The sequence below is a fragment of the Gymnoscopelus microlampas genome, assembly GCF_963454915.1.
Source record: "Gymnoscopelus microlampas genome assembly, chromosome: 8".
Taxonomy (NCBI): Eukaryota; Metazoa; Chordata; class Actinopteri; order Myctophiformes; family Myctophidae; genus Gymnoscopelus; species Gymnoscopelus microlampas.
Genome location: NC_139945.1, coordinates 21258882 through 21278342, shown reverse-complemented (window position 1 = coordinate 21278342; position 19461 = coordinate 21258882). Strand labels below are relative to the sequence as shown.

The window sequence follows — 19461 nt, the reverse complement described above, 5'->3', positions numbered from 1 at the left end:
GCATAATGAGTACTTTTGGTACTTTAAGACAAGTACATTTTGATACCAATACTTTTGCACTTTTACTCAAGTACATTTTTAATTCCGGACTTTTACTCGTAACGGAGTATTTCTACATCGCAGCATTGATACTTTTACTTAAGTAAAGAATTTGACTATTTGAGTACTTTTTCCAACACTGCGAATTTCCTTTATTTTTTTGCAGGAACCCTTTGATCAACTTTGTTGACGTTGCATAACGAGAACAGTGGTGAGTTGTGACACCGGCAAGTTTCCCCTCTCCGGCCCATATTAACACGCTACAACGATGCTATTTTTAACATGATATAAATCTTACTTGTACAGTCCATTTAAACAGTCACAATGGACCGAGGCCCTTACCATGCACCGGATAAAACTAAATAAATGGACACACAGAGGGGAACTATACTACCAGGCTACACATTGTTGTCGTTCCTGAATTTACGCAAGGAAGCTTTTGAAAGGAAAGGACATAAATTCCGTCCGTTCTCTAGATATCTCACGGGTGGCAAAACTCGCACCGGAAGTTTGGTGAAATACATTGCAGTGGGAGGAGCCGGCTGGAACAGCTCATGGACAAACATTATTTCTGAATGATTGAGACCATTGTAAAATAAACGCTTCTGGAAAATAAAAGAAAACATATCACACATTTTTTTCTGCTGTCTTTTTTTCTGTCTTCTGCTACTGGGCAGCCATAAACTCTCAGGTGTTGATAGACTGATTGACAGTCACCCCCCCCCCCCTACCAAAAAGAATCGCCTCAGGTCTTAATACCTGTACATATCACGGTTGAACGTGACATACAGTAACTGTAACATCGTTGCTGTGGGGCAGAAACCTTCTGCGTCCATATTTCCACTTGTTATGTTTTATGTTACGCTTTTGTAAATGAATGCTTATAGCTACTTTGTCGTCGCAAAAAATGACCCCTCTACAAGCTCACAACGTGTCGCGACATGAGACGTCGTGAGCTTGTATACCTGCTATTTTTAAACGATTTTGCGACTGAAAGTGAAAGTGGTTAAGTAAATGTCTATGTGTTTTATAGATGTTAAACCAATGAAAAGTATTAACAAAGGGCTGAGATTCACGTTAGAATTCGCTACCTTTTAAGATGTACTTGAGACTAAAGACGCAAGTCGGCGGTTAAGTCGACCCCTGGTTGCAGGACAAGGTTGTACCAAAAATATCCCCCGCCGGCCTGAGTTGACTTGTAGAAGGGAAGTAATTACTGTGTGTCTTGGGGGGATGGGGGGGGGGGGGGGGCTCAAGTAAGAGGGGTGAAGAGGAATGTAGTATTCAGATAATGTGATAGGATAACATGGGACAGGACGGTTCTTCCAGAAGTGTTGTTATATTTTGTTATGAATTAAAAAAGAAAAAACATTATGATGTTACGGATAGAAGGGATGGTGTGTGTGTGTGTGTGTGTGTGTGTGTGTGTGTGTGTGTGTGTGTGTGTGTGTGTGTGTGTGTGTGTGTGTGTGTGTGTGTGTGTGTGTGTGTGTGTGTGTGTGTGTGTGTGTGTGTGTGTGTGTGTGTGTGTGTGGGGGTGGGTGGGTGGGTGGGCGGGCGGGCGGGCGGGCGTGTGTGGGTGGGTGTAAAGTAACTAAGTAAATTTACTCAAGTACTACAGTACTTAAGTACTACTGTATACTTAATAATTTGAGGTATTTCTGGAGTAGTTCCAATTTTCAGTACTTTTACTTCTACTCCACTACATCTCAGAGGCAAATGTTGTACTTTTACTTACTCCACTACAATTATTTGAAAACTCGTTACTTTGCAGTATACATCATTATATTATAAAACATACATTAACCACTTTAGCCCTATTTTATACCATAGGCTATTTGAAAATAGCCGATCTACAAGCTCACAACGTGTCGCATCGCGACGCGTTGTGAGCTTGTAGAACTGCTATTTTCAAACATTCTAGTACTTTTACTTTTGGTACTTTAAGTACATTTTGATACCAATACTTTTGTACTTTTACACAAATAACATTTAGAACTTTTTACTTGTAACAGAGTGTTTTTATATTGTGGTATTGCTACTTTTATTTAAGTAAAATATCTGAGTACCTCTTCCACCACTCTCGTGCGTGTGTAAAAAGGCGTCGGCTCTGTGCCAGATACAACGTCATGTTTGTTATGCTAAAGGCCCTGTGCCAAGTTTAGTGTAAATCTGATAAACAAGAACTGCACACAAATATGTCTTTCAAAGCACACTGACAGCTACAGATGAGGTACGGCTGACATGTTTACTTTCTTTCAGTGTGTGCATGACTGCATGGCCAACACAGATGTTTTCTGCCTTGCACGGACAATTGCAATTGCTATTTTCATTACACAAAAGCACGCAGGCACCACCATGACAGGCAGGCTGTCATGCTTCATGTGTTTACCGTATGCCTTTACACGCGCTTTACTCTAACTCTCTCACACACACACACACACACACACGCACACGCACACGCCAAACGCAAACACTACCCATCGCATGCTAACAGTGTACGATAAGCATCTCTAATTGATGGAGACGAACCACATTCTTGGCTGTTGCAGTCTCTTGAGTGACAATGAAGAGACAGATGAACATGCGTTATGTCACTGTACTAGTAGACTGACAAACAAGGCCATGTCACTCGGTGTGACCTATTTTGTCCTTTTCCATGCTATACGTTTAGGCACTGAGGTCATGGAGTCCATCCTCATTAGGAGGATTTTCCAGCAACAACAATTTTGATGTGGTCAAAGTTCCGTCTTGAATTTGTTTGTTCATGTGTTATGTTTTAAAATGGTTGCATTTTGTTCTTCAGGAATTTCCAGACAATTCGGAGATCTCAGCCTAACGGCATTGTTGACACTTGTTTTGAAGAAAAATCATATTTTGGAATGCATTCCTAGCTACTGCAGATATAATAACTTATGATGGCAGGGTAGAATAATAAAAGGGATGTGTAATGAGTGTTGATTTAACCCTCAAAGTGCAAAAATTGAACCCATAAAGGATTGTATTGTGTGGTAAAAGCAAATTGTTGTTGGTCCTTTAAGCTCACTCATTTCATTTGAGTGCTACTACTTGTGTGTTTTCACACACTGCAAACAGACCTCAGACAGCAACTGTGATCGCATTCAGTGGTCCAACTTACTTTTCAGAAATTAATTCAAATTCAAAAACTACCACGATGAGCTTCGAGCTTGTGGATCTGCAAATGTTGATATTTTTGGGGCATTTACTAAAACTAAAACTAAGACGAGAGAACATATTACTCCAGTTCTAGCTTCACTACACTGGCTCCCGGTTGTCTTTAGGATTGATTTAAAATGTATTTTTATTAGTTTATAAAGCTCTAAATGGTCTGGCACCTTCCTACCTCTATGACTGCCTAGAGAGATATGTTCCAAAACGCCCCCTCAGGTCTTCAAGTGCTGACCTGCTGCTAGAGGTGCCTACAATGACATATAAAAAACACGGTGAAGCAGCATTCTGCTTCTACTGACCGACAGCGTGGAATAAACTCCCATTACACCTAAGACAGGCAGCCTCTGTGGATAGCTTTAAAGCACAGCTCAAGACCTACTTCTTCACTCTTGCTTTTAGCTGATTTTTTGGTTGATCTACAAGCTCATAGCGCGGCACCGAGTGCCACGCTACGAGCTTGTAGATCTGCTATTTTTGAAAAATCTTGAAAAAATATTTTCCAGATTTTTTTCAAAAAAACTGTTGAGATTTAGAATTTTTTAAAGAATCGCCTCAGGTCTTAATGGGTTAATGTTGTTTTATGCTTCTGCTTTTCTTATTTGCTTTATTGTTAAATTATTTGTAACTGTAATTGTATTCTTGCTCTGTAAAGCACGTTGAGCTGCATGTCGTGTCATGAAAGGTGCTATACAAATAAAGTTTATTATTATTATTATTATACAGTAGTAGAGATTGACATGAAACAGGGAGAGAGGCAGTGAGTGACATGCAGCAAAGGCCGCCGGGCAATGGCCTTTACCACATAGGTGGGCAACTTTGATGACGGAGAGGGCCACTATATTTCCACACTCACTCCAGAGGGCCACATTGCATATTGCCATTCTATGTCACACAAAAGTAGCAAAAATAGCCGATCTACAAGCTCAAAACGCGTCGCAGCGCGACGCGTTTTGAGCTTGTAGATCTGCTATTTTTGCTACTTTTCAGTCCAGAATTAATTTTTGCTATTTTTCAATTGGAATCCTGAAAAGTAACATTTTTATTTAATTTCAAATGCATTTAGTTATACTTATGTTCATTGTATTAACTTAAATACAAATATATTGGACATAAAAAAAGACAATAGAATTTTAGTACTAGTCATTAAGCTACTAATATAGACTGAAGTAATGAAAGCGGGTCATGTTTGCATGTTAGGAATTGTAAACAGCTGAAATCAATAATATATCAGTATTCTAATATTAACCTGCGGGCCGCATTAAGTGAAGGCGCATGTGGCCCCCGGGCCGCCAGTTGCCCATGTATGCACTAGGCCATTGGTGCCCCCACTGTAGATGTTTTTTGTTTGTTTTTTTCATTTACGAAAAAACACAAAAAGTTAAAGAAAATATGGAGATAAGAGGTTTCTGCCCGACAACAGCGACATGACTTAGCCTTTACATTTAAGAGGATGGCAGCTGAGATGAGACTATGGAAGAAACAATGGTGGAAAGAATCTAAATACATTTACTCAAGTACTTTACTTAAGTACAATTTTGAGGTACTTTTACTTAATTACTTGAGTAGCCCATGTCCATTTTCAATACTTTGTACTAGCAAATATTACACTTTTTACTCAGTCCCCTACAGTTAATTTAGTTACTAGTTACTTCTTGGATTTTGATTATTTAGATTGGACTTTACCTTTGAGAATTTAATTAATAAAGTTATCAAAATCAAACTCCTTGATCAGCGCAGAGTCGCTCAGTGTTCAGTTTGACCGCATGTCAGTCAATCCCACAACTATTAAGTTAACACGTGTGTGCATGTGGTCCTGTCTTGTGTCATGTCCCGCCCACATCAATGTATAAGCCAACCACTACACTTGCTTTTTAAGTTTGTATTTAGCTGTTATTGGATAGCTGTGACAAGAGTGAGGAGGCTGTTCCGTAGCCTATAGTCTAATGTCTCTGCAGTGAAAAGCTGAACTTTCTTGGCATATTTAATTCATTTTTTTTTCTTTGTGGATACCTTGGCATGCATGCAAAAGCCCCTTGGCAAGCAGGGACCCTAGGAAACATATGGGCATCCATATGTTTCCAGGGTCCTATGTTCCCCAGTTATGACAAACTGCCCCCCTCCCCCATCGCTGTGAGTTTTACATCCCTTGACCAGTGGTTCTGAAAGTGGGGTCTAAACAGGAATTTTTGAGGGGGTTCCAGGGTGTGAGCTTCTTTTGAAAAATCTTGAAAAACAATTTGAAATAATTTAGAAATAATTATGTTAACATAAATCTTCTCTTATGGGGGTCTCTACACAACATCTTTTCACATGGCAGTCTGACAGCGAGGCCTTGAGGCTCTTAAAGACCTGGAACGCATCTGTGTCACTTTTTCATTTGAGCTAAAAAGCATTATTTTACACTTTGGCTATTCAAAAATAGCAGATATACAAGCTTGTAGCGCTACGAGCTTGTAGATCTGCTATTTTTGAAAAATCTTATAGCTCTTAATGGGTTAAGGAACCGCTAGGCAAGCATTTGCTAGAGCCCTAACATTCCGTTCAAAGATGCGTGTGTGTGTGTAGTGAAATAAATGAGCCGGCAAAGAATTCAAAATGTCCATCTCTTTTCATGTGGTTTTACAGAAGTGGTTGGTTGTGTGCTTATACTTAAGAGAGTGTTACAGATTACAGCGGCATTGTGACCCGATGATGGCTCATTCATTATATCAACATTTCAAAGTATTCTTTGAAATGTAGAGTGCACTGCAGAGAAATGACTGAGCCGATCTCTCTCTCTCTCTCTCTCTCTCTCTCTCTCTCTCTCTCTCTCTCTCTCTCTCTCTCTCTCTCTCTCTCTCTCTCTCTCTATGTATATGTGTGTGTGTCTGTATTTACATATACCTTATAGGCTGCTATATAATGGGTCACGCTGTGTGTGTGTGTGTGTCTGTCTGTCTGTCTGTCTGTCTGTGTGTGTGTGTGTGTGTGTGTGTGTGTGTGTGTGTGTGTGTGTGTGTGTGTGTGTGCGTGTGCGTGTGCGTGTGTGTGTGTGTGTGTGTGTGTGTGTGTGTGTGTGTCTCGTAAGTCAGTGCATGTAGGCTACTGTATGCATTCATGCATGCATGAGTACCCACATGCATGTGTGTATGATAATGCACGTGCGGTCAATCCTGCACAGAGTCACTGGTCCACACCAATGGCTGTAACATTATCAGGGACGAAAAGCGTTTCCTTCACAAATCTTCGTCTTTCTAAACAGAGACAGGCAGGCCGCTTCCTGGGCCGGTTTCTGACTAATATATTTAGACGTGTTCTTCTTATTACTCATTTATATTTTGTCACATGTCGGGTGGAAACCTCATTGATGGAGCTGATAATGATAATAAACCCAGTGTAAAAAGGATAAGACGGTATCAAAGACAGACACAGGCTAGTTCTCAAATGAAAAAGCTGACATTGTATTAACCCATTGAGACCTGAAGCCGATTCCACATGTCTCAGAAGCAAAGATTTGAGTTAAAAATGTTCGCTTTAAGAATATATATATTCAAAGATTTGCACACATTTTCACGATTTTTCAAAAATAGCAGATCTACAAGCTCGTAGCGCGGCACTCGGTGCCGCGCTATGAGCTTGTAGATCTGCTATTTTTGAATAGCCCAAAGTGTAAAATAATGCTTTTTTATCTCAAATCTAAAAATGACACAGTTCCAGGTCTTAATGGGTTAAGAGGGAGAATCAATACACGAGGCACCGTACAGCAAAATATCTCTCTGACTAAACAGTCAATGATCACAATAGTTATACACAAAGGAAGTGGTTATCAGCTCTGACGATGACAGCTGGCCATGAGGAGCCTCTCTCGTAGTTTGAGAGAGAAGATGGCAAGCTGATGGTGTGACAGTTCATCTTGGACAAACAGCGTCCAATTGTCTCAAACAACACGTTGACCTCGGCTCTGACCGGCGTCGCGGGAGGTGTTGTGGCTTTGTCATAGAGATGGTCAAGTTAACTCCAATGAGCTGTTATTGTATTCCTCCAGAGATAATCAGTGACCTCGGAGGGCCTGTGCTCTGTACGGCTCAAAACACATGCAGTCTCTAGAGGAAAGGAGAGAACCAATACGAGGATTAGTTCCGTACCACCTTGAACTTAACCCATTAAGACCTGGAACTGTGTCATTTTTAGATTTGAGCTAAAAAGCATTATTTTACACTTTGGGCTATTCAAAAATAGCAGATATACAAGCTCATAGCGCGGCACCGAGTGCCGCGCTACGAGCTTGTAGATCTGCTATTTTTGAAAATGTGTGCAAATCTTTAAATATATATATTTTTAAAGCGAACATTTTTAACTCAAATCTTTGCTTCTGGGGGTCCCTGGAACAAAATATTTTGATGGGGGTCCGCGGCCAAATACATATAATTTTGGGGGTCCTTGACATGAAAAAGATTGAGCACCACTGATATAGAAACATACGTTTTTCAGAAAACTGTTGGGATGTAGGAGACATGTAGAATCGGCTTCAGGTCTCAATGGGTTAATACAATCATAGGATTGGTAAGCAAACTTGAGTTATGGATATGATGGCAGATTTAGACATTTTATATGAACGTGACATTGGGCCAGTTATGACACTAGACAAATGACTATTATAAAAATATCTATCACTCATCAAAACCATAAAGTTGTATTATTATGAAAGTAGTGAAAATAGTAGGGCATTCATTTACGACTTAAACGATTTATCTTCATTATAGCTAAAACACATTTATTAATGTCCGTCATTTAAACAACTGAAATGCCACTGCTATTCCAACATTGTTTGAAAATGCAATGTGTTGGACATTGTTCTTGTACTGTAGGATCATGTTATGTAACATGACATTTAACTGCGTATTACTCCGGCTACTATTTACCTATCGGTGAGCGACATGGACCATGTAATCAACTATTGATTAAAGTAAACTTTTCCACGTCTCACGTTTCATCGCTATGCATGAAAAAGTTGCCTCCGGCTCTTCCACTGTGTGGACACTGAAGAGCCAACGAGTGTGTGTGCCATTGTAGGTTGAGTGTAGAAGCAACCCTCGAAAGACCCGACGCTATCGCTGAAGCTCCGCTGATCCGTTGAAAGAATAATAATCCCTTGGGGAGGAATGAAAACAAGCCGAGCCATATTTGAGAAACAGTTATTAGGAGGGAGATGCGGGGACGTCCAAGGTCGTTATAAACATGTTGAAGAGGAGAACGAAAGTGAGAAGTAACATGAGTAATGTGTGAAAATAACATTTCAGCGAAGGGACTTCACCGTGCAGAGCATGTCAACGGGGGGATGGAAATAGGGCCTGAAAAGTGAAAATACTGGATTAAATTGAGCTCATTTCGCCCAGGCAGGCACACACACACACACACACACACACACACACACACACACACACACACACACACACACACACACACACACACACACACACACACACACACACACGCACACACACACACACACTCATGCACACACACACACACACACACACACACACACACACACACACACACACACACACACACACACACACACACACACACACACACACACACACACACACACACACACACACACACACACACAGGCATACATTTCTCTCTCTTTCTTTTCCCCTTCCACTCTCTCCCTTTGATGTGGAATAAAGTGTTTAGACAATTTTCCATAGTATAACGCAGGGGTCTTCAACAGGGGGTCCGGGACCCCTAGGGGGTCCTCAGAGTTACTACAGGGGGGCCGCCAAATCTTTGAGTGATATGATCATTATTATTTTTACATTAACCACTTGAACCCTATAGCATCCCTTTTCGGAGGAGATCTCTAGCCAAAAATAGCTGATCTACAAGCTCACAACGCCTCGCCACACAATTTTATACAATATGTAGTGGGGGATCCCTGCTTCATCTCTCTCTCAGCTAGGGGGTCCTCGGCCTGAAGAACATTGAAGACCCCTGGTACTGTATAACGTATACACTGACTCTTTCTGTTTCTCCCTCCCACCCCCACTGCCTTTCCTCTTTTATCCCTCCCCCCCTCTCTCTCTCCTCCAGATGTGTATGAGCCCGGGGTTAAGGGACAACGGCCTGAAGGCAGCGTTGAAGGGCTGTGAGCAGAGGTTCGATACCAGTGTGACCCTCTCCAAGCAACTGTGTTTGGCATCAAGACACTGTGGAGCCTAGAGCCGTCTCTCACGCAACAGACAGACAGACACGGACACGCTTGCACGCACACAGATACATACGCACAGACGTCCGCGCGCGCACACACACACACACACACACACACACACACACACACACACACACACACACACACACACACACACACACACACACACACACACACACACACACACAGGCCACACAGAGTGCAGCAGACCTGGCCGAAGCACTAATCTCTAAAAGATTAATGAGGTCCTGTCCAGGGCCAGAAGGCCTGGCTCGCAGTCGATAAGGCAGCTTTCATTTCGCTACCTTTTATCACCCCCTTCCTCCCTTTTTTTTCTCCTCCTCCTCCTCCTCCTCTCTTCCTGCATTTTTGAGGGACACGCGGCAGCCAGCTGGCCTTTTTTCTTTTTCATTCTTTTTTCTTTTTTTCAAACCATGTGAGACAGAGCAGATTGTGACACATGGAACCGGCCAGGTGAAAGAGGGGGGAAAAAAAGGGGCCATGTCCTCTTAAAGGGGGGGGGGAAACGAGACGGAAACAATGAATGGCCCCACCCACTCCCTGCCCAGCAAAAGCCCAGGAAATGCCTGTGCCGTTTTCCGCTGCCGCCGCCGCCGTCGTCATTTTTCCGCCCCCGCGGCGGCCATGTTGGACGGTCGTGTGACTGTGACAGAGAAGGACTGTCCGCTGCCAGAGGCCCCCGTCAGCACGCTTCAGGCAAAGCGCCGGATTTGGAATGTGGTGAAACAAGGAAGGAGAGGGCGGAGCTGAGAGTATAGCTCAGAAGAAACAAAACAAACGCACGTGCGCACGCACGCACGCACACACACACACACACACACACACACACACACACACACACACACACACACACACACACACACACACACACACACACACACACAAATACAAACCCCCTCCCCGAGACAATGTGCAACATCTCGTTCTGTAATGTGGACAGTAAAGTGGACCAGTACTTTCAGCCCACGCTGTATATCATAGTTATGGTCCTGGGCCTGCCCACTAACCTGCTGGCCCTGTGGGCCGCCTACATGCAGGTGAGGACGCTGACGCCACACACACACACACACACACACACACACACACACACACACACACACACACACACACTGTACACATGCACAGCGTTCTCTTTGCACTTTCAGATAACATGTGGACATGTATATGGAAATATGTTGTCGCTGTCAGGCAGAAATCTCTTATCTCCGTATTTTAACTTTTTTTTCTCCGTAAATTAACGCCCGACTTCATCATACTACAGCGTCACACAAAAGTATCCAAAATAGCAAGATCTACAAGCTCGTTTTGAGCTTGACGATCCACCATTTTTGCTATTTTTGAATTTGAATCCTGAAAAGTAACAGTTTGGAACATATGAGGTTTCCACCCGACAGAGACGATTATGATAGTATGTTATTTCACATCGAGGTCTCCCAAATTGAAATGTGATTGGCCCGCAGACCCCCATTTGAAAAGACTTTCTGCCAGGGACCGCCATGAGAGAAGATATGTCGACATTTTGTCAAACGAAAAAAATAGCAGATCTATACAAGGCCACAGCGCATTGCATCACAACATGAGGAATGTGCTGTGTGCTTGTAGATCGTCTATTTTCAAATAGCCCAGAATGATTAAATAGGGCTTAAGTGTTTAAACTGTTACTCATTTTGTTGGGGACCCCCGGAACCCGCCCTAAGGACTGCTGGGGGTCGCCAGACCCCACTTTGAGAGCCAGTGAAATACAGCAGGCCAATGGTTCTCAAAGTTGATACCATGGACTCTCTGGGTTCCTTTAGGAGGGTCTTAATTGACCCTTACAAGTCTGTAACTCTGACAGTGTTCAAATGGAACCAAATGGCATTTGGTTCCATTTGTATACTGTCAGAGTCAAGGGGAAACCTTGAAATGTAAAGAGTTTGAGAACCACTGCAGTATAGGCCATTAGTGTAAAAGGATAATAAATGACCATCTTTCCTCCCCTTTCTCCTCCCTGTCATCCTACTTTCCCCACTCCAAGGTTATAATAGTTTGGGATTTTTCACTTTTAGTTTAGTTTTCGTTTTGAATATCTTCTTTCTAATTCAGTTAGTTTAAAATTCGTTTTTAGAGCGGATTTGCTAGTTTTTATTTGTTTTTATATTTTTGAAAATGATAATAGTTTTAGTTTTAGTGTTAGTTTTAGTTTTTTTTTATACATTGGGTTATTTGTCGGGTGCAGGATTGAAAAGGTAAGTAATGTGTGATAAAAACGTTATTTTTGCTTCCGTTATTATATTATTATTATATTATTATATTGGTTTTCGTTAACTTTAATAACCTTTCCCCAGCACTCTACCACCCTTGGCTCTCCAGCAGTGGTGGAAAGTAACTAAGTACATGTACTCAAGTACTGTACTTAAGTACAATATTTGGGTATTTTTACTTTACTGGAGTGTTTCCAGTTTTCAATACTTTTACTTCTACTCCACTACATCTCAGAGGAAAATATTGTACTTTTACTCTACTAAAATTATTTGAAAACTTTAGCTACTAGTTACTTTGCAGAGATAAATCATTATATTATAAAACATCCATTAACCACTTCAGCCCTATTTTATACCTAGGCTATTTGAAAATAGCCGATCTACAAGCTCACAACGCGTCGCGATGCGACGCGTTTTGAGGTTGTAGATCTGCTATTTTCAAACATTTTAGTACTTTTACTTTTGAGCACATTTTGATACCAATACTTTTGCACTTTTACGTTTTGAATTCCGGACTTTCACTTGTAACAGAGTACTTCGTCATTGCAGTATTGATACTTTTACTAAAGTAAAACGTTTGAGTGCCCTTTCCACCCCTTGGCTCTCCAGGTACGGCAGCACAACGAGCTGGGCATCTACCTTATCAACCTGTCGGTGGCCGACCTCCTCTACATCACCACGCTGCCGCTGTGGATCGACTACTTCCTCCAGCACGACGACTGGAGCCACGGCCAGGAGAGCTGCAAGCTGTTTGGCTTCATCTTCTACACCAACATCTACGTCAGCATCGCATTCCTCTGCTGCATATCTCTGGACAGATACCTCGCCGTGGCTCACCCGCTGCGCTTCGCCAAGGTCCGGAGAGTCAAAACAGGTACGAGATACGGAACGAGATGCATTGCGACGAGATGAGACCAGAGAGATTGTGAATTGTGTAAAGGTTGTTTGTAATTATGTGACATGAAAGCGACACGGAATTCTGTCTCTGTGAGGTTGCCCCACTATACACTGAATAATGACAGTGTTAAAAGGATCCCTGGCTAATAAGCCAAATTTGCCTTAATACATTATAATTGACCTCTATAAATAAAACTTAAAATCAAAAACACACTCTTTCACTGCCAGATTAAATACATTAATGAATCGCCCACTGCCAGTGATTTTTGTTTTTCCTTACGTTTTCAACTAGTCCAACTAGTCACAGTATATTCATATCCAGTATAATCAATCCCCTGACGGTTGCTAAAGGGTTTCACTGTGCTTTCCGTGAGAAAGAAAAAAACGTCATCGCGACGTCACAGCTTGTCTCGTTAAAAATGCAGGGAGAAAATAAGATACAGCCATTTCCCCAAATACGCTAAGCAGCAGGAAGTCAATGGTGGTGGAGATCTTTCGATCACTTGATCTCCTGGATCTGTGTGACTTGAGGATGAAAATGGTCACTTGTGACAGCGCCAGGGACAACTGGGACGACTGGTGGACGACTGGTGGAAAACAAAAAAGTCGTGAAAGTCGTCTTTGGCAATCTGAGCCTTTGGGGAAAAAGTCGTAAAAGTCATCCTTGGCAGTGAAAGAGTTAAATATTTTAGTTATTTTAGAAACAGTGCATCTTTTACTCAAGCGTCCCGCTTGAGTAAAAGATGCACTGTTTCTAAAATAACTCAAATATTTAAAGTGTAAGTTGATGATGTAATTTGTCCATGTGTGGTCCACTCCAGCCCTATGGAATTTATGGAATGCATGTGCAAATAAAACACATTTAAAATATTGATTTGATGCTCATATTAACCTTAGGAAGTATTAAGTTGTTTTTTATTAGCACATGCATTCCATACACTCAATAGGGCTAGACCACACGTGGACAAATGACATCATCAACTTGCGACGGGCATTGTCCCGCTTGAGTAGAAGATGAACTATTTCTAAAATATTTAAGGTGTTTTTAATTTAAAATGTTAGTTATAGAGGACAATTATAATGTATTAGGACATATGGCTTATTAGCCAGGGATCCTTTTAAGAAATATGTATAGGATTCAAAACAATATAAAGGTAAAAGGGTAGTGAATTGAGTTGTGATATAAGTATAGGTAGTGATATAATTCCAAACTGCATATCGTTGCTGTCGGGCTAAAACCTCTTATCGCCATATTCAAACTTTTTGTGTGTTTTTTCGTAAATTAAACGCAGCGCGAAGCAACGTGTTTTGAGCTTGTAGATCTGCTACTTTTGCTATTTGTGAATTTGAACATTCACGACAGAGCATTTTAACAGCCTAAAATAAGGGGGTTGTAATGGATAATTTCTCCAAAGGCAAAGCCAACAACGCATACCAAGAACTGTACGTTAATATTAGGGCTGGGACTCGATAATAAAAATAATCTAATTAATTAGAGGCTTTGTAATTAATTAATCGCAATTAATCGCAATATTTGACCTGAGAACAGAGAAAATCATTTTTTTCGAATGGATTTTGGCATACGTCTATTAGTACATGTACTCAAGAACTGCTAATAAACTATTAATAAAAATCGCGCGCATGTGACCCGCACCGTATCGTGGATCCCTAACCCCCCCCCCCCCCAAGCGCACCGCCGCCCCCTCACCCTAAACGGTACAAACGCGCGCGTAGGGGCGGGGCATCCATTACAGATTCTGATTGGCCCAGCCAACATTATCAAGCAGGCATCATGTTTTCATGCACTGTGCTGGCTGCAGTTAACTTTGTTGTTGCGCACCGTACATGTATGATCGGTCCGTCTGAAACTCGTCCAGTGAGAAACGTTCCGCGGTGCAAAAATAGGTGCGATAAAAATACGTACATTTTTCTGTAATTCATTGATCGAAATGAACGCGATAAAGTCCCGGCCCTAGTTAATATACATGCATCCCAAATCAAAGCAAACTCATTTTCCTTTTACTCTTTACAACCTTTTATATAAAATAAATACAACTTTTATTATGTTTCGTCAAAGGAGACCAACTAAGAATGTAGGTCAATCCTGTGTCGACGTCTAAAGGCTTGATTTGATGTATGATATTTTATGATATTTCCAGTATAATATTCAGACATGGGACTAACACAAAGTCCTGCAACCCACTCTCACTCTCAAGTCATACTTTATAAGTCAATGGTGGTGGAGATCTTTCGATCACCTGATCTCCTGGATCTGTGTGACTTGAGGATGAAAATGGTCACTTGTGACAGCGCCAGGGACAACTGGGACGACGGGTGGACGACTGGTGGAAAACGAAAAAGTCGTGAAAGTCGTCTTTGGCAATCTGAGCCTTTGGGGAAAAAGTCGTAAAAGTCATCCTTGGCAGTGAAAGAGTTAAATATTTTAGTTATTTTAGAAACAGTGCATCTTTTACTCAAGCGTCCCGCTTGAGTAAAAGATGCACTGTTTCTAAAATAACTCAAATATTTAAAGTGTAAGTTGATGACTAACACAAAGTCCTGCAACCCACTCTCACTCTCAAGTCATACTCTAGTGACGAGTTGGGGACAACATCTGACCATGAGTCACCCGTTTGGCATGATGGATCCCCTGACCCTGTCAGCACATTTTCCTGACCCTGTCACAACATTTTCTTGACCCTGTCAAGTCATTTTTCAATGCTCCCCGTAGTCCCGCCCACACTGGAATGCAGAAGTGCCATTCGTACTCCTGACTCATAATAATATGTTGCCCCTAGAGCCCTGCGTCGAGAGTGGGCTTTTTTTTTTAATACCAGCAGGCGGGAATAGGCGGCCAGAAAAAACTGTTGGTCCCGCAAAATTCCACACTGTCCCACAATGAACTGGATATAGCGCACCTTTTATTGGGAATAACCCCTTGAGATGTACAATCTCAAGACAGTTCAAACAACATCAACAAAACAAGGAAAGGAAAAACAAAATGTAATGGCTGTCTCTCTGTCTCTGTCTCTGTCTCTGTCTCTGTCTCTGACTGTCTCTGTCTCTGTCTCTGTCTCTGTCTCTGTCACGCACTCACGCACTCACGCTCTCTCTTTCTCAATCTGTGTTTCTGTTTGTAATGTTTTGGGGTCCGAAAGAAAATATTACACGATTATGCAGTACTACACAGTAATATTGAGGGATTATGTGGGACTAAGCAGCACATGCACTTGTTGCGCAATTAACTGTGGGCTGTCAGAAATGAAAATATTGCGGGTGCGGGCACTCCCTTCCCCTCGTCTGAGCCAATCACAGGCCGTTTCAGGTGAAGCCTTCCCCAGCCATCCTGGGAAAAACTAAACATGCACAGTGCACTGGCAAGTTGACAATTTCCTGTGGCATGATGTTGTTTTTCCCCCAGCTGTGTGTCATTTTGGGGACTCATTCATTTAGCTGTGAACGAGGACCCTGATTTGGGTCATGCACCACCAAACTCACACAAACACACTTCATTTATGTTGTGCATTAACCTAGCTTGTAGCTTGTTGAGCTAGCTTGTAGATCTTCTATTTTGATTTTAAGTGGTTGCTTTCCCGGTCTTAATGGGTTAAGTGTAAATTTGTATGCATTCTAACCCAGATCTCCTCTCCTCTCCTCTCCTCTCCTCTCCTCTCCTCTCCTCTCCTCTCCTCTCCTCTCCTCTCCTCTCCTCTCCTCTCCTCTCCTCTCCTCTCCTCTCCTCTCCTCACAAGCCGTCCTGGTCAGCGCGATGGTGTGGATCATCGAGATCTTCGCCAACTCCGCGCCGCTCTTCCACAACGAGCTCTTCCAGGACCGCTTCAACCACACGTTCTGCTTCGAGAAGTACCCCATGCAGGAGTGGGTGGCCGGCATGAACCTGTACCGGACGTTCCTTGGCTTCCTGGCCCCCTGGACGGCCATGCTGGTGGCGTACCGGGGCATCCTCGCCGCCGTGCGCTGCAACGCCGCCACGGAGCAGCAGGAGAAGGCCAAGATCAAGCGGCTGGCGCTGAGCCTCATCCTGATCGTGCTGCTCTGCTTCGGCCCGTACCACGTGCTCCTGCTCTGGCGGAGCGCGCTCTTCCTGCACAAGCCGTGCGACTGCGGCTCCGAGGAGAGCCTCTTCGCCGCGTACCACGTCTCGCTGGCGCTCACCAGCCTCAACTGCGTGGCCGACCCCATCCTGTACTGCTTCGTGAACGAGGGCGCGCGGCACGACGTGGGCCGGGCGCTCTCGGCGCTGCTGACCTCCGCCTGCCGCCGCGGATGCTCCGCCTCCGCCGCCGGCTCGTCGTCGCACGCTGACATCCTCAACGGTGGCTCGGTCACCATGGAGACGCCGCTGTCGGCCAAGAAGCAGCCGTGCGTGTACGGCGGCGGCGAGAGCGGCGGGAAGACGAGCAATTATAAGACGGAGCTGGTGGCTCTGAAGGAGGAGTGTCTGCAGATGACCATCCTCAGTGTCAAGAAATGACCCGTGGCTTGAGGAGTGTTTGGCTGTACCGGGGCCACAGGAATGGCACCGATGTGGTGTAACGCCCGGGATTCGAACCCGGGTCTCCCGCGTGGAAAGCACGATATCTTAACCACTAAGCCAAAGGGATATCCCTATCGCTTGGGGGAGATATTAGACTCTCAGGCCATCAGGCTGAGGTAGTGAACCACTCTGTTACAGTGGCCAGGATTGGGGGGGAGGGTCCATTACCCCAGCGTCACACAAAATCATCAAAAGTAGCAGTTCCACTTGTAGATCTGCTACTTTTGATACTTGTGAATTTGAATCCCGAAACGCAGGTCCGTACCGTACAGGCAGCTCAGTGTGCAGAGATTGAGGGTTTGGTTCCCACCGGGGGCCAGTCCACGTTAATAACACACACACTCAAGGCGCTGTGTTAGTCCATTGGGGTAGTGTAGCATACTGTATTGACCAAGTGGGACAATGTTAGCCAGTCTCGGAATATGAAAGCAGAATGGAAGTCAAAGTATGAATGAAGAATGAAGAATGAAGGATCTCATAAAACACAACTCACGCACTGAGAAGACAGTTATTATGACGCCTTGCAGTGGGGGCCGTGTCACACATCCTGCTGTGTAGCGGGAGTCGACGACAACGGATGGGATCACCTTCCATCAATTGTGTTACCGTGAGCCACATTATTGCCTGACTGCATTTCCTCGCTGCATTCCAGTGAATCGCCATGATCCTCTAGGAACACAAGAATTCTCACTTGAATTAATGGCCTGTATTGAGGATTGGCCACACAGGTAATAGAGCCCGGAATATGTGACAGAAATAGAACACGTTGCTGGTCCACACCCAGTCCTGGAGGAGCCCTCAATGTAACTACTTTGAACCCTGAAAAAAACAGATGACACTTGCTGTTTCGTCTTTCTTTTTTTCCCTTCTTCTTTTATTGAGGGAAAGATAAAAACCCTGTGAAGTACCTCAGCTGTTAAACTAGAATAGAGTAAAAGTGTCTTTCTTCCTTGAGCCCCTGTATTTCATTGTAACCCAGAGACCACATTAAAGTCGAGACATTGTCCAGCATAAGGAGACAACGCTGTCTTCACTACATAATGCATTATAAGTACGTTTATAATGCATTGTAGACATGGGATGCATATGAGTTGTTACCAAAATGCCAGGAATCATTCTCATAGTCTGGTGAATATGTCGTTTAGGAATGAAACTGTCATTGTAACCTATACATGTTGGATCCACACCTCAGGGCCAAGTGAGGATCAGTGATAACAATCAGCTGGAGGAAGAGCAGTTTTCAATACATGTGTACATTCTAAATGTGGCAGCAATCATTACACAGTCAAATCCACTGCTATTTTCAGCAAAGATATTTAACCCATTAAGACCGGGAACACAACTGTGTCCTTTTTTGATTTATTTGGCTATTCAAAAATAGCAGATATACAAACTCGTAGTGTGGCACCGAGTGCCGCGCTACAAGCTTGTAGATCTGCTATTTTTGAAAAATAGTGAAAATGTGTGCAAATCTTTGAATATATATATATATATATGTTTTAATGCGAACATTTGTAACTCAAATCTTTGCTTCTGGGGATTCTACAAATGTCTTCTAAATCCTAACAGTTTTTTGAAAAAAACTTATGTTATTATAATCAGATCTGCTTCCATCAGAAAGACCACCTTATTTTTATTATGTTAGAATAAAATATTTTGAATATTTTGTTCCAGGGACCCCCCAGAATCAATGATTTGAGTAAAACAAATGTTTGCATTAAAACATATATAAAGATTTGCTCAAATTTTCACGATTTTTCAAAAATAGCAGATCTACAAGAGCTTGTATATTTTTGAATATCCAAAGTATAAAATAACGGTTAAAGTGGTTCAAATCTAAAATGACACAGATACGTTAATGCCGAAAGGGTCCCATAAGGGTCCATTTGGTTTCATTTCTACACTCTCTGAGTTTCAAATTGATCACTTAACACGAAGGATTTGACTGTGTACAGGGATTAATTCATTTAATATGACGGAGATATCTCACTGACTTCTATTATAGTGCCGGCCACTGCGTACGTTGGCAGGCAACCTGTGTTTCAACTTCCATGAATTGTGATGACAGAACTTCCAGCGTTGCAGAGCTCTGGCTCTCATCCACGAAGGGTCTTGTACTGTACCTGTTTACATTCCACTATCAGACAGAAGCCTTCTAACTTAAACTATTGAGACCGGGAACGCATCTGTGTGTCATTTTTAGATTTCTTTGGCTATTCAAAAATAGCAGATATACAAGCTCATAGCACGGCACCGAGTGCCGCGTTATGAGCTTGTTGATCTGCTATTTTTGAAAACTCATGAAAAGTTGTGCA

At 42.8% G+C, this 19461-nt stretch overlaps 1 protein-coding gene across 3 annotated transcripts in view; it reads left to right on the top strand.

The window, feature by feature from the left end:
- Nucleotides 1-18605, top strand: part of gpr4 (G protein-coupled receptor 4) — a 76933-nt gene extending 58328 nt beyond the window's left edge. For all 3 annotated transcript variants that reach the window (XM_084065265.1, XM_084065267.1, XM_084065266.1), the window contains 3 exons: nucleotides 9310-10485; nucleotides 12301-12565; nucleotides 16341-18605. In XM_084065265.1, the coding sequence (XP_083921391.1) occupies nucleotides 10357-10485; nucleotides 12301-12565; nucleotides 16341-17083 (1137 nt within the window). In that variant the 5' untranslated portion in view covers nucleotides 9310-10356 and the 3' untranslated portion in view covers nucleotides 17084-18605. The remainder of the gene's footprint in view (nucleotides 1-9309; nucleotides 10486-12300; nucleotides 12566-16340) is intronic.
- Nucleotides 18606-19461: the final 856 nt, after the last annotated feature.